The 22,165-nt window shown below is 39.0% G+C and overlaps 3 protein-coding genes across 6 annotated transcripts in view; 2 read left to right on the top strand and 1 right to left on the bottom strand.

The window, feature by feature from the left end:
• Nucleotides 1–411: 411 nt before the first annotated feature.
• smpx (small muscle protein X-linked) lies at nucleotides 412–14,911 on the top strand. Of its 4 annotated transcripts, none has more exons than XM_034214012.1 (5): nucleotides 412–516; nucleotides 3,054–3,109; nucleotides 5,388–5,474; nucleotides 9,246–9,398; nucleotides 12,688–14,911. In XM_034214012.1, the coding sequence occupies exons 2-4, from the start codon at nucleotides 3,074–3,076 to the stop codon at nucleotides 9,393–9,395; spliced, it is 273 nt and encodes a 90-aa protein (XP_034069903.1). In that variant the 5' UTR covers nucleotides 412–516; nucleotides 3,054–3,073; the 3' UTR covers nucleotides 9,396–9,398; nucleotides 12,688–14,911. The 4 variants fall into 4 exon arrangements, with proteins under 4 accessions (XP_034069903.1, XP_034069904.1, XP_034069905.1 ...); XM_034214013.1 differs by having other exon boundaries at nucleotides 483–516; nucleotides 3,049–3,109; XM_034214014.1 differs by lacking the exon at nucleotides 412–516 and adding an exon at nucleotides 546–757.
• The window catches only part of cnksr2a (connector enhancer of kinase suppressor of Ras 2a), an 81,752-nt gene continuing 62,873 nt past the window's right edge, over nucleotides 3,287–22,165 (bottom strand). Inside the window, exon 24 of the mRNA XM_034214010.1 lies at nucleotides 3,287–5,436. Within this exon, the coding sequence (XP_034069901.1) occupies nucleotides 5,389–5,436 (48 nt within the window). The 3' untranslated portion in view covers nucleotides 3,287–5,388. The remainder of the gene's footprint in view (nucleotides 5,437–22,165) is intronic.
• LOC117544699 (kelch-like protein 34) lies at nucleotides 15,997–17,796 on the top strand. Its single transcript, XM_034214011.1, has one exon. It carries the CDS (start codon nucleotides 15,997–15,999, stop codon nucleotides 17,794–17,796), a length of 1,800 nt encoding a protein of 599 aa, XP_034069902.1.

The following is a 22,165-nucleotide window of genomic DNA, read 5'->3' as shown; positions in this document are numbered from 1 at the left end:
GAATCAATAGCAGGCTATTCAGCTGTAGCATGTTGTAAAACACAATAAACAGATTAAGTGATGATGGTGTTAATCTGTAATATGTGAGGGTTGTCCTTTCCAACAAGTACAGTAGGACCAGTGTGTGTGTGAGATGCATTTGCATAGTCTCACATTTATAACAAGGCTACAGCTCGCGTCTGTTCATTTTACTACATGCACACATGGACTAGTTTCATGTAATAACTGTGGTTTGATGCCATGAAGGTGGACAACTCCAACAGAATTTGTAAATTCCTATACGAAAGGTAGGTAGAAAAACTGACAAGAATATGAGGGAACATATCTATTTACAAAAACACACATACACACAGTGGCTGAAAATGTAGTCTAATTCTCTCATGATGGGTCAGATTCCTCTCAGGGAGGAGCTTCCTGTCTCTCTGAGCCAATCAGGACGAGCAGAAACAGGTCAGGTAGCCAAAGAGGACCTCAGAGAGAGCGCAGGCAGGGCAGAGCAGCCACGCACGCCAGGAGGTAAGAGAGCACACACACATACACACTCACACCTTTAACTCTGTGAGATCACAGTTCCCCTCTGAGCTTGTAGATGTATCACTGTATAGCTTAGATATACTAGCATATGTATATGTGTGTTTGTTTCTGAGTTTTTGAGTGTCAGAGCAGAAATAGGCCAGGGCCATTTTAGTCACTGGTGTTTTAAAGATTCAAGTGTCAGGTTTGAATGAAGATGCAGAAAGAAACATAGCATACATTTGTGAGTATCATCTACACCGACGTTTGTGTTTGAGTGCTCCATGCTTTAATGTGCAATATGTGATTAAAGTGTGGTCTGCCAGTTTTAAATAGTTTCTCTCTTTTTAGCATTTTACTGTTACTGTAGTTAAAAAAATATATGCTTAAAGTTAAGATATCCAAGTGATGTTTGACAATGTTTTGGTCCGTCACTCAGCGTGCTCATGTGTGTCCAACGGTGTGTGTGGATGGAAAGCAGGTCCCTTCTGTGTAACACTCTTCTATTTATAGTGAGAACAAATCCCAGATATGAGAGGAATCCTTCCACCACTTACGAGGCAGGGCGAGAGAGAGAAAAAGAGAGGGTGGAGAGAAGAGGATAGGAGAAAGAAAAAGACGGAGATGATAACACGTGTTTGAGAGATGGGTAGAAAATTGTTATTGAACAAGTGAGAACTCCTACCCTTTCAAATCAAGCATTAGATAATACAGTATTGTGTCATCAATAGGTAAGTTATATGATTTGTTTTTGTGTAGGTGAGAGTGTGTGTTTGAGAATCATTGAGTATGGCAAACAAGGTTTATATTTTTGTTGTAATATTCTACTTGTAACATTATTTTTTTAATTGGAAAAGTCCGGAAGTTTCCATATACTGTAATGCAATTGAGAAGTTGAAGTTGAACACTGGATTATTTCCATTTGACTTTTTTTCTTAATCCATCTCCCAGTCCTTTCCTGCCTGTGGCACTCAACTCCATTCTCAATGGTACCTACTGAACATCTGTCAAAACAATTGTGTGAAGAACACAAAACAAACAGTCACCAACCATGCTTTGTTTAGGACATAGTGCTTACAATGACAAGGTATCCTGATTCCCCATTTTAGTTTAGCCTGGTAGTATGCTAATATTTGCAAATAAGTAGGTAAAACCTCAAACCTGTTGTGGCTGCAAGTGTTTTTAGATTAGTAAACCAGAGTAATTTCAACTAAAGTAAAGTAAAACTTTATTAACTAGGGATCATATTTGAAGTCGAATCCAACCAATACTTAAGATATTTCACAACCAAAAAAGTTAAACTCATGTTAGCCATTGTAAACTCACATCACCAGCCTTATTATTATTAATTAAGCAAAGGACACATTTCTTAATAAATGCATTAGTTGTTCAGTTTATAGCTCGAGAACTCTAAGTATTTGTTTACTTTTCATATACAGCTAGATAACACATTGAAACATGCTGTCACACTCACAACATCCAACATGCTGTACCTCAAAGAGCCTTTCTGTTAGAGGCACTGAGGTTTTAATAATTGAGGATTTAAATAATTCAAAGAATGATTGTACCTGAGTTTATGAGATTATGTGGAGGGAGGGTGTGTAAGTGTGCACATAGTCACACAGTATGGGTAAAAGTGAAAGGCTTGTGAGGATTTGGGGGGCATCAGGGGGCAGCTGCTACTCCCAGCCAACTTAAATATCATCGCAATGTGTAAGCACGTGTGTGTTAGTTAGTGCTAGTGTATTTTGGGGTGTCTCGGCTTTTGCTCTCATGTCAAGGACAGCAGAGCTTTTACTGTGTGTACACAAACAGCACCCTGGCAACGGTAACTAAGGGGCTGCCATAGATCGCAGCTGCCGGAGAGCCTGTGACTTTCTTTGGTTCCCTGCTCTGCTCTGAGCCACTTTGTAGATAAGATAAATAGGCCATGCAAACTTTTACGATTAGGAACCACTTGATCTGTTAAACAAGAGAAAAAATAACCAGCTAACTCATTGTGAAAGGAACATGTTCTTAAAAGGGTCTTAAATATCCACTTCGGGTTTAGGCTTTCAAAGTTTTAAGTTAGTGATAGATGCTAGCTACAGTTAGATCACTAACCATTAACCTTGTCTTGTAATATGCTGTGATCTTTAACAACATTACACCATAATGGGAGTTCATGTGTTTTGTTGAGATTTGAATTGAATCCAGTGTGGTTAATAACCTATGAACCTGTGGCTGCTGCTCAGTAAAAGGTGACCAAATTAACATTTCCTTCTTCTCCTGCCATGTATTCTATGCTCAATGCAAATGTTCTCACTCAAACACTTGCTGAAAGCTGTTTTATTTTGACATTCCCTGCTCTCTCCCTCTCATGAATGATTCAGAGAACAGTTCCTCTACCTGCTTCTCTCTGTAAGAGTCGCTAAGCAACTGAAATGTTATCCCGTCCCTTTAAAACCACAGAAACAGACTCCCAATGCCCCCAACACGCACACTCACGCACACATACACACACAGCTGAATGTCTGTGATCTGTGCTTTCTCGAGGTCAGTGGACTTACCGGGGGGGATTATGTCCAAACCTTCGTCCAACGTTAAGGCCCTTCAGGTAAAATATTTGTGTGCACAATAAGGCGTAAATGTGTTTTTCCTGCATTGAAATGTAACTTTGTTTTATGACTTCAAAAACATCATGTTTTACTTACAATTACACAACAAGAACACTAAGTTATTGCATTAAAGCTTCAACCACACAAGCACAATAACTCTCTAACTTGTTGAAAATAAAGTTTCCAGATTTAAGTATTTATTGGCAAAGGCAAGTACAGCGTTCAGACAGTGCATATTACAGTAGTATCAAGGCTTTATAAGTGCTGAGTTTTAGCGAGGCATAGGATGGAAAGTTGCCTGTATCACTGTGTGTGTAAAAAATGTCTGTATTTGAGATGTAATGGCTTTATGCGTGCATGTGGGAGAGGGTTTCTTCCTTCTCTTCTCATTGTGCTCATTTTCATGTCTAACCATGGGATAGGCATCTGGACAGGCGACTTTTAAACTAGTACAGTTTAAAAGTACAGTACAAACATGAGGTTTCTTCGTCTCAGCACTCCACCATTAGTTCAAATGAATCACAAACAAAAACAACTGTACAGATTTACATTATAATAATTTTCATAAATATAACCCTTCGTCTTCAAAAGCTCTATATCTAGTTGTTTTTAAATCTATTTTATATTTCACATATACAATATACCGCCTTTCCTACATTGATTTTCAATACAGCTATTTTGCATGTAATCCAAATGTCTTCAACAGAGTTACTGCGGAGGGGTATCAAATTATTGTTTGATAATATCATGAATACTCCGTAACCAAATGGCCTGAGCAGAACAAAACACTTGGCTGACTGGTTCCATAAATTCCCACTAAAAAGTTAAATCAATGTGAATTTTACTTTAGCTGACAAATAAGGACAGTCTGGCAGTTCCAATCAATAAAAGGAATGAATCAGCTTGCTTTATATCTCTACTCAAGCACACCACAGGTGCGTAATAAAGCCTTTCATTGATTGGTCTGCTATCCAATGAGACGTTTCCATTCCTCTAAAAGTCAGCTTTAAATAAATTAGTTTACAAATAAATATTGTTTATTTGACAAATATAGGCCAAGATGTATTTGTCGGATTGATCGGCATACAGCCTACAATCTCTATTCTTACCTCAGCCTTCTCCCATATTATTAACCTGTAGCCTATCATGTTTTTATTGCTCCAAAAGGCAAGCAATAAAAGGTGCAATACACTTCCCAAATGTTTCCAGCGTGGATCATAAAGTCTACACTGGACTTTCATGGTTTTTACTTTCCAATACATATATTTAACTAACATAGCCCTGGCTACATGTTGCACCTAAAAGTAGGATAACGGAGTAATCATTTGGATGGAAATAATAAATATGAAAAATAAGCAGTGTTGAATGTAAATTAACTCAAATAATTCTATAGGATTGAGATAGTTGATAAGATTCTCGTACATAAAGACTGAATGCAAGTGGAAACAGCTAGTGTGAAAGGGTTAGGTAAGTTATAACATATTATCAATTAGCTTTAAACGTGCTGTTAGATTTCCATCAATGTTAGGACATGGCTAGTCTAGCTGCTTTCCCAAACCTTTATGCTATGCTAAGCTAATTCTGGCCCTAGCTTCACCTATCAGACAAATATTAGAGTGATATCTTCTCATCTTGCTCTCTACAAGAAAGCAAATAAACTTGTTTCCATAAATGTCAAATTATGATTTTATATCCAATATAGGGTGAAACATTCTTTTAACCTTTAGTTGAAACGTCAGTAGATGATTGTTGACAGCTCGCTAAGCATAAGACAGTTAACAACCCCAGCCAAAGCCACTTTACAGAGATACAAATCTGAGCAAACGTGCTGCGGTTGAGGCGGTTTCTTCCAGGCTTTTAAACCTTATACTCTGGAAAAAAAGTAAAGCCCCTCGTCCTCAGTGACATAGACCACACTCACTCTCTGTACAGCTGTACAATATGAGAATATATACAATACAGTACATTACAGTACAATAAAAAACAAAAACACTTGAAAATCCAAGTGACAGGATACTAGGGACAGGCAGCAGTTTAACATCAAGTAAGCAGGCAAATCACTGAGCTGTGTATGTGTGGTTTGCATGTGTTTGTGTGTGTGTGTGTTTGTTTTCTGTCACATTTTCATAAACACATAACGCCCTTTTTAGGGACATCATGATAACCAGGAAGTAGTGGCTATAATCAAAACAAGGGGTTTTGAGGAACAGCAGGTGTACACATACACACACATGCGGCGAAAGGAAATGTGTTTAAAGTGATCTCTCTGTCCGTCAGGCTAATTTGAACATCCCGATGGGAGCTCTGCGTCCAGGGGCGGGACATCCTGTCAAGAGGAGAGAGGAGACAGTAGATACAGAAGAGGTAAGAGAACACAGAGATTACACTCACACACAAACACAGGACAGTGAAAGAAAACATTACCCAGTTGGAATAAAAGAAAATGTCACAATGTAGCTTTTGTCTGGGAACGACATACATTTCCTTAATTGTGGTCATTTTATTATCTATTTTTCAACTTACCCAAGTAACATAATATAATATGACATATAAGTAGTCTGAGTGGAGTATTTTTGGATTGCATTAACCTACAAAACACACTTCCAACGTGTCCATGTGCTACTGCTTAATTTTCATCAACGTTACTCACACATATGCTGCCATACACACACAGATAACAAGAATTATGATGAAGTTAAGAATAAATATAATCTAACATTTGAGACTCAAAACCAGTTTTTTTTTTTTTAATGTGATGCCTATTTACAAACCAAAAAACGTAAAACCTTAGGTGGTGAGTGTCTGAGATGGTGGTTAAAACCATTTTGCTAACTTAGGCTGGTAATTATCAAAAGGGTTCAACTGTAAAAGAAACACGTTTGGAAGGATTGCTACATTTAGCTTAAGCTAAGGCTTGGCAACTACTGTATCTCACCAACTATTTGGAGGTTTGCCTTTAGGCTCTGTTGTTATTTTGCAGACTTAACATCATATGTTATCTCAAATTAAACACTTCTAGGGCATATTATTTTTCACAAGGTAAAACACATTCCTATAAAACAAATCTCTTTAAAAATAAGAGTATAATGTTGACAGTTAATACAAAGGTACATAAGACAATTGTCATACCGTCTTAGTGGTAATGTTAAACGCTAAAACTACTGTTTTAATAAAGTAACTGAGCGTTTTGAATTTTGAAGAACTAATCAGAATCAGAATCAGAATCAAGTTTATTGCCAGGTACGTTGCCCAACCTTTTTTGAACCGAGAGCTACTTTTAAAGTTGCCAGTCTGCCGAGATCTACCAGTCCAAATAGACGGGCGTAGCCATTACTGACAGCCTACTACCAGGTAAATACACACTTCTACTTGTATAAAACTGACCTTTGTACGATTAACACTTCATAAAATACTGCAGATCCTTTATCTTACCTCTTTCTAATCTACACACATACAAGTATTTAACTGAAGTTACACAACAGTGTTGTTGATACAGAGTTGGAGTTTATTCACACGTCACATACTACAGTGGGTAATGTTTTCAAGACACATTGAACAGTGCTGCCACATATGACACAGGAAAAAAAGAAAATACTCTGAACCCTTTCTTTGCCATTATATAAAAAATAGTGTTGCTACAAAAGTATAAATGAGGCTTACTAGCTACACAGGAATCTGCTGCAACAGTGCAATAAAAAAGACAAAATTAATAGAATCAAACCCTTTTTTTGTTGCATTTTAGTAGATTATAAAAAGAAATGCCTTTAAAATAGGATGCAAGCAACACTAGTTTCTTAACCTGAATTGATAATAGACTATAATCAATTGAAGTTTGCATTATTATACCATTTTGTACAATAATTATAATGAATAAGTTCAAACAAACTCAAACTTACAGCTGATTAATAACGGTATCTAACTTGAGTTTTTATCATATCAAAAACCTGTTGAAATGCTACTGTTATTTTTATTACGCATCGGCAGCCTCCAGGAATGCTTCTTTCACAACTTCGCCGTCTTTGAAAGACTTCATGTGTTTCGCAAGAACGTGACTGACACGATAAGATGCTATGGTAGCAGCCTTGCTCTTGTTGTTGGGCCTGGTGGAAATGGACTGCTGTGCATGTAGCTGTCCTTTCAGGCCCCTCCCCTTTTGGAGCGTAGGGCAGAATTAGGAGGGAATTCCGTCTCGGAGCGTTTGTGCACTGTTTTGAAATGCCGCTCCTAAATTACCCTTCTTCGATAAAGCCACGCTCGCATTGCAGATGAGACAGATGGACTTTGAATTAGAATAGATACAAAAATAATCATCCTCCCACTCGGAGTGAAAATTATATATGTTTTGCTTCTGCCATAATTGCGGTCTTGTGTGTGACAGTCCGCAGACTGTCACTCCTACGGACAACGTTAGCGAACTAGTGCACTGCCCACTGCTCACCAGCCACGCCCCGACACATGGGGTCACGCCGGCCAATCACAAAGCTTTGATGCGTTCAAGTGCATTATTCTGCCACAGGAAGATTATGTTACAGGTAGGGCCGGGACTTTAACGCGTTAATTAAGATTAATTAATTACACAAAAATTAACGCGTTAAAAAAATTAACGCATTTTAATCGCACTTATTTTTGCACCGCGGGACGTTTCTCACTGGATGAGTTTCAGGCGTACCGATTATACTGGAGCACCAACTAACGTTCATGACTTCAGACAACAACAAACCACAGTGAACAACAGTGGGAAATGTTGTTTTAAAAAACGGACGGATGGAAGCGTCGATAAGAGCACGGTTGTGTGCAAATTATGCAAAAAGGAATTCGCATATCACCGCAGCACATCAAGCCTCAAGTATCACCTCAATGCAAAACATATAGCAGCTAGCGTGGAAGCTAGCGTGGACGTTAGCCTCTTTTATCGCGTTCACACCAAAAAGAGCCGGTACTAAAATTAGTTCATGAGAACCTTTTTACCCCCACGAAAGTCCCTGCTAGAGAGCAGAGAGCTGCTAGAGAGCAGGGACTTTCGTACGGCTCTCTTGTGAGAAAAGAGCTATATTTCTGATTGGCTGGGCGGATTGCAAACCACGCCCCGTAAAACTCCCAAAAAGTTTTGTGAAGCCGCCATTTTTTTTTCATGCATTAGCATTATTAGCATTAGCCCAGCGCAGAAACGCAGAGAGACTAACTTATGGCAACACAAAATAAAACATGGGAGCGGTGGAGATGAGGAGGTGTCGGCGTTCTGGCGATTTACTCGGAAGGCTGCTGGGACTCCCAGCAGCTTCTACTGAAGCCAGTCCCCAACTCCGGGGACTTCCGGCCGGGGACTTTGGGCGGCAGTATACGCCGTGAAGTGGTTTGCGGCCTGCCAGTAAACCCAAAGCAGAAGAAGAAGAAGTGACGTCAGCGGCTTCATTTGCCTAATCCACCCCCAGGTTCAAAGAGTTCTCATGAACCTTTGTGGGAAAAGTACTGCGGTGTGAATGCGCCTAATGGTATACTAAAATCCATGTGAAAAAAATTGCTTCTCACTGTTCTTAGGTCAAATATTTATATGTGATTAAAAATGCGATTAATTTCGATTAATTAATTACAAAGCCTCTAATTAATTAGATTAATTTTTTTAATCGAGTCCCGGCCCTAGTTACAGGACATTAACGATAAAACTGAATATTGTTGTTCTATTTTTAGACACATCTCTCGATCGACTGGGAATCTCCCCGCGATCGACCGGTCGATCGCGATCGACTGGTTGGGCACCCCTGGTTTACACATACAAGGAATTTGCTTTGGTATCTGGTCGTGTGAACATTTAAAAAAAATAGTAGGTAAAAAATAATAATATATAAGGATAATACAATATAAGTATTATTAAGAAACAATTAAAAATGGATGCTAAAGTATTTACACCAAATTGAAATGTAACTATACAAATAACCTTAAAAGCTTAAAAACAAAAGACAAAAACACTTAGGACAATGAGTATATATGGCAAACTACAGTGTATTATATTATAAAGTGGAGGGCTGTGCAGACATGTGTGCACAAATGTGCAAAAAGCAGTCAGATCGAATCATCATCTTCCAAATAACAGTATTGATAATAATACTTCTGCTTATTTATTTATTTTATCCCTAGGCTCCTTTACCAGAGCAGCCCAGCGCTGCACCCCCCACACCGGAGGAGAAGAAGGCGATGCCGGGCGCCGTGAAACTGCCCGGGCCTGCTGTTAACCTATCAGAGCTGCAGAATGTCAAGAGCGAACTACGATGGGTCACCAAGGAATAACATGTAGGTGGCAACCATATCAACAACCCCAAACCCTAAATGTACTCATTGCTTTCTATGTTTCATGTTCAGATTATAATAATAACATCATATTTATACATTTGAATATGTTTTTTTTCTCCTGACCTCAATCAAACCAGATAGGTTGTTATAGTAAAATATTTGTTTTAAAATACTCCATTATCAATAATCTACATAGGGTTTTGGGAGTTATACAGAAACTAAATAAATCAATTGCTGCCCAAAAACTCAAGTCAATATTTTGGTACATATTTAAGCAAATGAAATGCAGGACACAAGAGGGATCTTGCTACTATATTACACTGTGAGAACTTAATTATCCACTATAAATTAATTGATAAAGAAATATAATTAGAAGGTACAAACAGATTACCAAAAGACTTAGTCTGTGTGTCCTCTCACAGCATGTTGTGAAAAGGAGCTAAACAACATGTGGTCCTTAAACTTGGTTAGAGAACAACTGATATTGGAATTACGCTGCAATTAACAAGATTATGAACACAACATAATCATTTTTTTGTCCAGTATCTAATCATCATTTAAAAATGATCTACCCTAAACCAAATTTGTTTTAATTGTTATTGCTACATTTTTTCTATCCAGCGCAACCAAAATGAAAAACTAAAAACTAACCCTAACCCTAACAAATCTATTCAGTAATAAAAATAATTGCAAATCTTCTTCCCTCGTACTTAAACAAAGCTACCCAATGAGTATTTTATTTATAATCTTTATAGAATGAACAGTATTTAGTACTTAGTCTTAAGCCTTTAGGTTTAACATCTATTTTCTAGTCTAAGCCTTCTGTAGTAGTGGATATGGTAGAGTAAAGATGAAACATTTAAATCCAAAATAGTGTTGTATATATCTTTTGGAAAATTAAGACAAAAACCTGAACATAGACAACAAGACTTTCAGGGAGTGTTGTGTCATTTGTGCATCTGTTGATATTATTATTTGGAAACACAATTTTTCCTACTGATCACTCACAGTCGAAGCTTACTTGCAAATATTTGACACAGCTCTATTGTGCAGTAGTCAGAACGAAAGAGAAAAATGCAAATCAGAAACACACAAAAGTGAAAAAGCACTATAGTGAGTTCACAAACTCAGTAGCCCCGTCTTTGTGAATTATGCAAATCCAATCCCTGAAAAGTTGAATGACTATCTAACTAGAAATACAGGTTTTCATATCCTAGAGTCCTACAGTAGATACTTTTTTATCACCCGAAACTTGTGAGAAATGTTGTCTTAATCAGTCAAAGCCAAAATAATATTTATGTTAATGTCATTCAAAACAAGGAAATGCATCCTATCCTCATATTTGAGAAGCATAAGATATTTAATTAAACCTTTATAAATTACAAAAGGTCTATATATTCATTTGCAGATTATTGTTTCACCCATATAATTTCATAAAAATCCTGGACAAATTAAATAACTACTATCTGTTCGTTTAATATTATATGTCCATAAGTATATATTGAATCTTGGTACAATACATAATGTTCTTTTACATCTGCATATTAGGTGAAACAAAACAAAAATGTTGTTTACATTTTATATGAGGAAAATGTAGCTTCAAGCAGGAAATATTGGTACATCATTATTACCCAACAAGAAACGAAACTGCTGAACACGATGCCATTATGTCTTTGTAACAGAAAAACGACTTGCAGTGGTTGAATTCGCCACAGGGGGGCACTCTGGGCTGCACAGTCTTTGTTTGGGTCAAGAGGCGTGTGTGTTTATGCCTCTGTGTGTGGGCAGGAGGGTTTGAGTCAGGCTCTATTTTGAAACCTTTTAGAAGTGTGTGTGTTTTAGAAAATGAGTGTGAGCACTGTTCTGTCTGTTCTGTTTCTCAGCGGGACACAGAAACCACAATATCTAAACACTTTCTGCCCTGCCCAAACTATGTGGGTGTGCTGTGTAGGAGATACATGAGTATGTGGTTCAAGTTATATTAGTAATTAACCTGTTTTCCAGAGTCAGAAAACAATACTACATGCTATTTCTGAGTAGGTAAACAGCAGTATACACCAAAAAAGTTATAAAACTACCCATAAAAACAGGAACACTTAATCCGCCTGACTTTGAATGTGTATTTGATGGAGACAAAAAACCATCAGCAACCAAAGGAAAGCAGAGAATTAAGTGTTACAAATCAGGAAAAACTTTACAATTCTAAGTGGCAGTTTGATCAATCCATGTCTTATATACAACATGGCCTAACGTATGCTGACACCCTAGCATTACACCTGCATGAACATATCCTCCCCAAACCATGTTGGCATTAAGAGATGCTACATCTTCGACTCTATTGATTCCAGGATTTTCTACCAGATTTTGGACCCAGGCAGCAGATTTGTTCCCATTCATCCACAAGAGCATTAGTGTGGATTTGTCTGATGTTGGCTGATAGTTGTGCCAAACACAAACACAAAGTTAATACCAAACTGTTTAAAGTAACATTCTAAGTTGTAGCAAAACATCTTCTTTAGATTGAAGTGGTCTTAGTAAAGTTTGTTAACAGGGGTGCCAACTTCATTTTAGCAACATAATATATCCCTGTGAGAACTAAAAGTACATTTAGTTCATGTCTCTAGACTGCATCATAAGTAGCTAACATTAGAAAAATGAAACCAGATTTCTGATGGAAAACTGATATAAAATATTTGTATAAAAGAGCAAGTAATTTCTCGATTAATAATGAATGAGATTGAAAACCTTTCTTACATAGCTTGAAGCTAGCATAACCATTTCAACTTTAAAGAGAAAGCATAGCTAACTACCATGATTTAGCATCAACGCATGAAATGCAACATTTAAAGCTACCAACAAAAGTCCCAGGCTTTTATTGTATTAACTCTCAGCCTCTTGTATTTATTCACTATGCTCTAGTCTAGTGTAACATTACATAACTAGCAAAAATGTAGCTCCTTGACTCTATCCACTGGTGTTACACTTGAAACGTGAATACCTGCAATAAGAAGTCTTGTATGAGATGGAAATAAACAGCAAATGTTTCAGATGGTAAGGGGAGATCAAGAAAGAGGAAAACAGAAATCAAAAAAGGTCAAGAGATAGATAAGTGCAGACAGAAAAAACAGCTGATAGATCAACCAGATCTTATATTAGGCTGAATCACTGAAACCTGGCACCCCCCTTGTCATCCTTGCTTTTCACTGCCTATCACGGGTCAGCAGCTCTGAGACCCCGTGAATCCCAGACAGAAAAAACCTCACACTCTTTTTGTCTGTCTTTCCTCCAGGATCCCCAAACAGGCGAAGGAGAGATAATCTTCATAAACAGACTCGCCCACTGCCACTGAAGACTGAGCAAACTACTATCTAATCCCAACATGTTTGAACAATAACAGCTTTTGAGAAGCCAATGGCTGCAGAAAATGTTCAGCGTTTAACCAAAACCACCACCACGCAATCATCCATTACCTCTTCTATCAGTCCTCTAAAGGTTAAAGCATTGCAAACATATGTATCTTACCATGTCAGATAGTTGTGTCACTACTGTAAATTCAAACTTGAATCATAGTTTGTACAAAACGTTAATGTGATAAAGCAAGATATTCTGGATTGCTTTTGCTGCAGACAAGACTCAACCTAACTCAGACTTTAAGTAAGTGAGTTTTTGTTCAGAATAATTATTTTTAACATTTTTTTGAGTGTTTTATGTCTAAAGTAGCTGGCTTAGAAGGACTTTTGTTGACATTTGTTGTACATTTAAGGAATCCACTTGACAAAAAACCAACTCTGATTCCCCTTCTTTATGATGACACTTATTTTCCATACTGTCAAAACTCCAAACTATTCAGCACTGATTCATTGTGAGAATTTCAATTATATTATAATTTCTAAATGTTTAACAATTTGAAATGATGCGATGGGAGTTAAGTTCAACTGTACTGTTTTTAGGGAGGGGGATTTTAATCTGTTACTTGTTCTATTGTTATGATTCCCAAAAACTGGTATCTTTGTGAAAATGTTACAATAAAACAATATGGTTCTATCCAATGTTATGTTCATTACTATATCTACTATTACAGTAAAGGAGAATAGTGGTTTGATATTTTATATGTTTTCGATTTGCTCTAATAATTATGAAATACTTGCTTTATCTAATTAACATTTTGTAACATCTGCCTCTACAGGTGGCCGTGTTGATTCCTTTATTGCATCACTTTGTCCACACTAATATACAACTATTGGATGTATTGCCCAACATTTGAAGACAAATATAAAAGTTTTGTTAAGGAAAAATTAAACACACTTTTAATTAATCCCCAAACTTTTGGCATAACCAGCAGCACCATTAATTTGTTTATTTATTTAGTAAAATGTTCCAATTACGCGTTCATATATTTTAAAATCTATAAAATGTATTGCTACTAAATGATGTGCCATTATGCGTGTATAGTTACATTGTTGAAACGCTTTTGACCAATGTACCATCTAACAAAGACACCACAAATAAGGCGAAAGGACATGTTTAAAGGGGATTATTTTGTTTGCTTCCTTCTTCCCTGTAGGTGTCAGGAGATTGACAGTTAACACAGTGTGACACAATGCATCCATTCATGATAAAAATATCCATCATAATTACCCTGAACACTCTGACAAGAGGAAATTAAAACCTCACGTTTACTGTGATGAAAAATGATGCCCGAAGAGTCATCATATTTCCCACTGTAATATTCTTGTTTTATGTGCATATGTAATAGGTATTACAGGATATCAGGTGGGAGTCAGGGGTGTCTTTGAGCATGGAGTCACATTGATCCCCAGTTAAACCTTCAAATCCAACAGTTTCAATACAGATATGTGTATTAACGGCGCACCCACATGCCGTCATACACACCACCAGACTCCATTACATCACATGTTCAAACAGACAAACACACAGAGCAGCTGTACTGTGGCTAAGTTTAGCATCCAGCAGGTCATGATGGAGAGAGAAATGCTAGTGTATTAACAACCATATAGGAGCATGTGTGTGGGAATGATGTAAATACTTGGCAGTTTCAAAAAGGGTAAATCTGCTTTTTTGCCAGTAGACTGTGTTCTGAATTTTAAACTGGTGTAACCTTTCCTTAAAACAAATAAACACTCATCTATATCTATCAATACTACCTGGTACAAATGTTTGTCAGCAGCTTTAAAATCAAAACTGCTCCACCTGTTAAAAATCTGCTCAAAGATTGTTGGTCAACCCTGTCAGAGACTCTATGACTCAGCCATAACAACCTAGTGAGGCTGTCCAACAACATCCTCTCTGATCCAAATCAAATGCACGCTGAAGGCTCTTTGAGCAGCTTTTCTCTCACTGATTGTGCTGTTATGTTAAATGTTTGTTGTTTGTGTTTCATGTATTTGTGTCTGGATATTTGTCTGTTGATGTTGGACATGGAGCTGCTGTGACGCAAGTCAAATTTCAGACTTGATCTGACAAATAAAGTAATATCGTATCGTATCTGTAAATGTGAGCCAACATTATTTCAGAGACCATAACTCAATAAAAAATGTATGAAATTGTAACCATGTATCGGACTGACAGTATAATCCCACAGTAGCTCAACATCAATCAGCTGATCATAAATGCTACTCGCTTGATATTGAAACTTTGTTATCACTGCCACTACATCTGCATAAAAATAATAGCATGACATCAATCTGCATCATTTTATAGCAGTACAGGTCATAGGAAGTTTAAATTCCTACCATAAAGTCACGGCTTACTCTAACACCAAATGTTGAATGCTTCTTTTGACACTTGTAAAATGTTTTGACAGCTTGGCAAAACTTCCTGTGTCCAGTGTCTGTGTTTCTATTCCTGTAGCCTAGCGATGAGGGCACAGATAGGTGCCGTGGCAACCGTGCCCTGGAATCTTGGTTTGCAGACTATAGCAGCTGTATTCACCGATGAGTTCATCCACTGGGATAGTCACTAAAAGCCTGCCAGGCTCCCTGTGTGTATGTGCGTGTGTGTTCATCGATGCATCTGCTTGCTCAATCGGTGTGTATGTTGGATGCATGCATTTGGGTGATACTCCCTCCCGGACACAGAGGAAAGGGCAGCGGACAAATACAAAGCCACCAGAGCTGGGACATCAAAGAGGAGACAGAAGGACATGGGACGGAACAAGTTGCAAGGGCCAAAAGAGGATTGTGTTTACGATTGTAGAGGAGAGTTTTTAAACGTCCTATCATGGTTATATGGATATACCCGCAGCAGACAGAGCAGGACAAAACCACAGATGAAGAGACCTCGTCTAAGGACACGCACTTTACACTCGTTTCCTCTCAGCTCTCTTGTCTTTTCTCATCATTTCCTGTTCCTTGCTTTCAACAACCTCTTATGCGGTTCTGCTAGAAATGTCAGATTTTCTTTCTGTCAAACCTTTTTTAGTGCAGCTTTTGGGCTACATATCATATAACAGTCATCAATGTCCTTACTACCCTCTCACTCCTGCTACCTTCTGACAAAGCTTTTACCAGCCCTCCTTTTGACGCCTTTTTGAATATTTCCCTCTCATTCTCTTATCGTTTCAATTATTATCTTTTGGATGGATAGCTACTCCCTCCTCTACAGTTCCTCCCACAGAACCGGACTTCTTTCTGGTTTCCAACGCCTGCGCGCTCAGACAAACATGTGTGATGTTGTCCTTGAGGCTGGGGGTGTATGTTTCCCTTGTCATCGTGTTCTTTTGGCCAGCTCCAGTGAGTATTTTTGGGCTCTGTTCGGAGAGACTACCTTGGAGAGATTAGCGGGATCCGTTAGCCTCCCGGCAATAACACCTGAGGGTTTAGACGTCATTTTAGACTTCCTGTATTCTGGCTGGCTCAAAATATCAACACCGTCACTTCCTGATGTCTTGGAAGCAGCCAGGTACTTGCAGGTGGAGACAGCCGTGTCTATATGCGAGCATTTTATGACTGATGGTTTGAGCCCTTTGAATTGCTGCTGCTACGCTAACCTGGCCGAGCATCACTCCCTCCCAGATGCATTTGAAGCTGCCAATCAAACCATCGCTATAGAGATGAGGACATTGCTCCAGGAAAGCAGGGATGACCTTCTCAGGCTGAATATCCAATCACTGATGGCTGTGCTTGAAGCAGACGAGATACCTGGTGTCAAAGAACGGGAGCTCATAAAGCTTGCTTTGGATTGGCTGGATATGAATGGGCCCCTCCCTTTGCTGAAATCAAATCTTCTGCTGAGTCATCTGCGCTTTGGATTGGTAGCCCCCTCTGACCTCACTAGTCTTAGCCACACCCACAAAGCCATGGCCACACCTCTTGTCAGAAGTCAACTTACTCGAGCATTGGAGTACCACAGGATGGGTTCAGCTCAGCCAATCAGACAAAGCAAACAGTCGACACTCAGAGCTTCGCCCAATTGTGTGCTGCTTGTGGGTGGAGGATCCAGCCCTGATTGGCCGGAACAGCAGATGCTGAAGTTTGATCCTAGAAGAAGGACGTTTTCATCTCTGAGTTCCAGTCTCCCGCTCCGACTGAGAAATCACTGCGTGTGCTCAGTGGGAGGTTTCCTTTTCGTGATTGGAGGAGAGGAAGTGAAAGAGGGAGATGAGAATGGGAAAAAGAATGTCATCGTGTCAACATCCAACCAGGTGTGGCGCTATGATACCCGCTTTGACTGCTGGGAGACAGTAGAGTCCATGAGGGAGAGGAGGGAGAAGTTCACCTGCTGCGTTGTGGAGGATGCTATTTATGTCATCGGGGGACGACATACACAACCAGAAGACAACACACACACCTCTGTAGCTTCTGTTGAGTTTTACGACATGGCGACAGGAACATGGAGAAGAGGAGCAACTTTGCCTTGTCCCCTTTACGGGCACGCTTCTGCTGTGCTTAATAACGGCATCTACGTGTCAGGTGGTCTGCCAGGCAACCAGGACGGTAGTAACCATGGTGATTACCAGGATGAACAAAGAGAGAGCAGCAGAGAAGTACTGTTCTGGGACCTCAAGGGAAGAGTCTGGGAGAAGCGAGCGTCAATGTCCATCGCCAGGTTCAGTCACCGTCTAGCAACCGCCCAAGGCCAAATCTACGCCTTGCTGGGAATGTACGAGCCTTTCTGCGATATTGAAAAATATGATTCACAGGTGGACAACTGGACCCGCCTCAGACCACTTCTCATTGGCTCCTTCAATTACGGGATGGTGTCAATGATGTCTGGGAATCTGCTGGTGTTTGGTGGAAGGAGATGGAGTGATGGACGAGAGGTGACTGTAAAAAGTGTGTTGGAGTACGATACGAAGAAAGATCATTGGAGAGAGATCAGCCAACTCCCAAAACCTCTCACTGGGACTGAGTGCACACTGCTGTCGCTACCAGACTAAAGAGTGCATAATATATTTTAACATGAAAGTGAGACAATTTTCACTAATAGCAGAACGGTCTCAAAATTATGAAAACCGAGCACACATGATAACTTTTAAGGAAACTAAAACTATTTAGTTTCAGACATGAAATCAATGTCCTGCCTAAATACAGTAGACGAGAACAGATGTAAATTATTCCAGGATATTTAGGAACATTTCAAACAAGTACATTTCAAAATACATTTTTTTTTTTTCTTAACTTACTCTTTTACTTATTATTTATTTTTATGAATTTGATGGAAAGCCAGATACTGTTGTAGACTGTTAATCATGAAGCTAACGTTAGCTTAACATCATTAGCTGAGCATTATTTTGACTCTTTGGTTTTTGTATGGATTATACAAATCACACCTACAATTTGAGTATTAGAGGAGCTTGTAGGCAGATTGTGTTCATGTTTCACTTTGACAAAACAAGCCAGGCTAGCTTTTCTTCCTTCGTACCACATTTATGCTAACCTACCTTAGTCTAGGACAGGGGTGCCCAACCTTTTTTGAACCGAGAGCTACTTTTAAAGTTGCCAGTCTGCCGAGATCTACCAATCCAATGGCGCGTTTCCACTGCAGCGGGTAGCCCCGTTTAAGCGTCCTTAACCGTCCTCAAGCGGCCAGGCCGGTTTTTGGTGGCGTTTCCATATAGCCTAGTACCGGCCAGCGGGTACTTTTTCCCTCTTTTTCCGGCCTCATAAAATCGTGGTTCCCTCAGACCAGGGCCAGGGCTGAACTAGTGACGTCAACACTCTCGACTGCTGATTGGTCAGAGAGAATCGTCACAAGATCGCGCGCGAGTTCATCCCTAGCGTCGCATATATATTTAGAAGCAAGCTTGCAGCATTTTTATAAACAGCATTTTGTAAACGGATGAGCTACAACAATGGCTACGTCTAATAAGAAAAGCACACCGTGGTCGACCGAGGAGGTGACGACGTTCCTACATCTCATTGGGGATGATCAAATCCAGCGGGAGCTCGACGGAACAACTCGAAATGTGAACAAAAACAAAGCCGATCGCCCCGCCTACACTGCGTTGCTACCCCAGGTCCTAAACTGTAATGGAAATGCGCCACGGCCTGGGCCGGCCAGCGAGGCAGCCCGAGGACGCTTAGGGACGCTTAAACGGGGCTACCCCGCTGCAGTGGAAACGCGCCACAAGCGTCCAGGCGTAGCCATTACTGACAGCCTACTACCAGGTAAATACACACTTCTACTTGTGTAAAACTGAGTAGTGTTGCTACAAAAGTATAAATTAGGCTTACTAATAAGACAACTCAGATCTGAAGCTACACAGGAATCTGCTGCCAAAGTGCAATAAAAAAGACAAAATTAATAGAATCAAACACTTTTTTTGTTGCATTTAGTAGAGTATAAAAATAAATGCCTTTTAAAATAGGATGCAAGCAACACTAGTTTCTTAACCTGAATTGATAATAGACTATAACCTTTATCTTTATCTTATACCATTTTGTACAATAATTATAATGAATAAGTTCAAACAAACAAAAACTTACAGCTGATTAATAACGGTATCTAACTTGAGTTTTTATTATATCAAAAACCTGTTGAAATGCTACTGTTATTTTTACTGTCCCCAAAAAGCGCGTCGGCAGCCTCCAGGAATGCTTCTTTCACAACTTCGCCGTCTTTGAAAGACTCGGGCCTGGCGCCACGAGGGGGCAAAAGGGGGCATCGCCCCCTAAGTTGTTTTATTTGCCCCCTCACTTTGAGCATCATTCAGCCATCGAAAAGTTAAATAAATGTCACAATTATTAAATAACTTTAAATAATTATTTTCCCCAACACACGTTACTATAATTAGATCAGATATGTGGGCAGGCAGTCAAGCAACGTGTAAACAAGCCTCAACCCCAAGTGAGCTTGTAGTCTTAATTAATGTTAGCATGTGTCCCCATTTTCGGAATGTGCATTAAAAAACATAGAGCAAGGTGAAATAAAATGTTATATGTCAGTAAAACAGAGTAACAGTGTTGTGCCTGTTTGTAGCGTTAGTGTATTTATTTTTCTAATACTTCTTCTTCTTCTACCTCTACTTCTTCTTCTTCTACCTCTACTTCTTCTTCTTCTACCTCTACTTCTTCTTCTTCTACCTCTACTTCTTCTTCTTCTACCTCTACTTATTTTTCTTCTACCTCTACTTCTTCTTCTTCTACCTCTACTTCTTCTTCTTCTACCTCTACTTCTTCTACCTCTACTTCTTCTTCTTCTACCCATGGATGTATAATAAGAAGCTTCTAATTCAATGTACCTTCCCGCAAAATATTGGACAAAAGAAAGTCGGCTAGTAGTGTCAACTAAATCCATAGTATTAGAACAAAAGTGATTTAAACAAGGTAAATTACGAATGTATGTTCTCAATCGCCAAGTGTGGGATTGAATATTAAATTAGTTTAGATTAGATTTATTGTCCCCAGGGGGAAATTCATTTCCACAGCTCTGTGAAAACAAGATGAAATCGACAAAAAATAAGACAACTACAGATAGCACCACACATGATGCTTACCTGTTATTATTTAGGGCTGCCTGTATGGATCAGGTTTTTGCCAAAGCGAGCCCTTTTACTATAATAATAATATGTTATTATATAAACCGTATTGGTACAATGAGCGACATCTAGTGACGGATTTTTAATCTGTGTCTGTCCATTTGGTGTAGTATTTGATCCAATATTACATTTGGTTTATATATTAGTCACTTTCTTATGGAATGCCAGGTTTTAGGTCTTGGTTTGAACATTCAATCCTGAAAATAAAAAAAAACAGATTAATTTGTCTTTAATCCTGACATGACTAGAGTAGATAGTAAGTAAATAAATCTGTATAGGAAGACGAGTTAAGGGATAGAGGAGAAAAGGTTATGGTATAATTACAGAGCCTGTCCATTTATAAATTGAGGAAATCAATGTTAGTCTGTTAACGTGACTAACAAAGTGCAGGCATCTAATAATGTACTATCTATTATTAAAGATCAGAGGAAAAGAACAGAATGAGAGGGGTCAATCCAGAATACAAATAAAGAAGCAAAGAGATTGTAGAGCAGTGAGAATGAAAAAAACTTGGTGTGTCAATTCATTACATTGCCAGTATTTTTCGTTGTTGTGAAAAAAAAGTCGCCCCCTAGGATTTTTGAACAGCCCCCTCAGTCATTTCAGCCTGGAAAGACTTCATGTGTTTCGCAAGAACGTGACTGACACGATAAGATGCTATGGTAGCAGCCTTGCTCTTGTTGTTGGGCCTGGTGAAAATGGACTGCTGTGCATTTAGCTGTCCTTTCAGGTCCCTCACCTTTTGGGAGCGTAGGGCAGAATTAGGAGGGAATTCCGTCGTAAATGCCGCTCCTAAATTACCCTTCTTCGATAAAGCCACGCTCGCATTGCAGATGAGACAGATGGACTTTGAATTTGAATAGATACACAAATAATCATCCCCCCACTCGGAGTGAAAATTATATATGTTTGGCTTTTTTGCTTCTGCCATAATTGCGGTCTTGTGTGTGTGCGGACTGGCACTCCTGTTGACACCGACAACGTCAGCGAAATAGTGCCCACTGCCCACCAGCCACGCCCCGACACATGGGGTCACGCCGGCCAATCACAAAGCTTTGATGCGTTCAAGTGCATTATTCTGACACAGGAAGATTATGTTATAGGACATTAACGATAAAACAGAATATTGTTGTTCTATTTTTAGACACATCTCGCGATCGACTCGGAATCTCCCCGCGATCGACCGGTCGATCGCGATCGACTGGTTGGGCACCCCTGGGACTCTAGGAATATTGATTGAAGTGTCATATTGGTCTGTCAAATTTGAAACTAGATGGGGTGACATTGGTTTACTATAAAACAAGGCTGTGTTTATTTGTGAGTTCTAAAGGAACATTTGGACAGAGCTACTGTAGGTTATCCGTTTCCTTCTGCATCAAGTGTTGATCTATGCTAAGCTGAGCTACTCTAATATTTCTTATTTTAGTAGTTTGACATTTTGGGATGTATTCCTATTCTCTGTCTTTCCAAGGAAAAAGAGACAAGATTGTTGAAAATATGTCATTCATATTTTAAATAAAATTTAAAAAAGGGGAACGATTTTGGTTTCATGTATTTTGATGGTGTTCAATTGCTCTACTGTACTAAACCACAGTCCAGGCGACCAATTAAATGATGTACTCAATGGTAACTTTGTAATAATTGAGTGGATTTTCACCCAGTAACTGCTGATATATTATTTTAGTATAGCCAATGTTAGGACAGCCAATGAATGTCTATCTTTCCTATTTACATTTGTATTCAGTCATTCATAATTATTAAAACAACA

Source organism: Gymnodraco acuticeps, unplaced genomic scaffold, assembly GCF_902827175.1.
Source record: "Gymnodraco acuticeps unplaced genomic scaffold, fGymAcu1.1, whole genome shotgun sequence".
Classification (NCBI taxonomy): domain Eukaryota; kingdom Metazoa; phylum Chordata; class Actinopteri; order Perciformes; family Bathydraconidae; genus Gymnodraco; species Gymnodraco acuticeps.
This window is presented reverse-complemented; position numbering and strand designations above follow the sequence as displayed.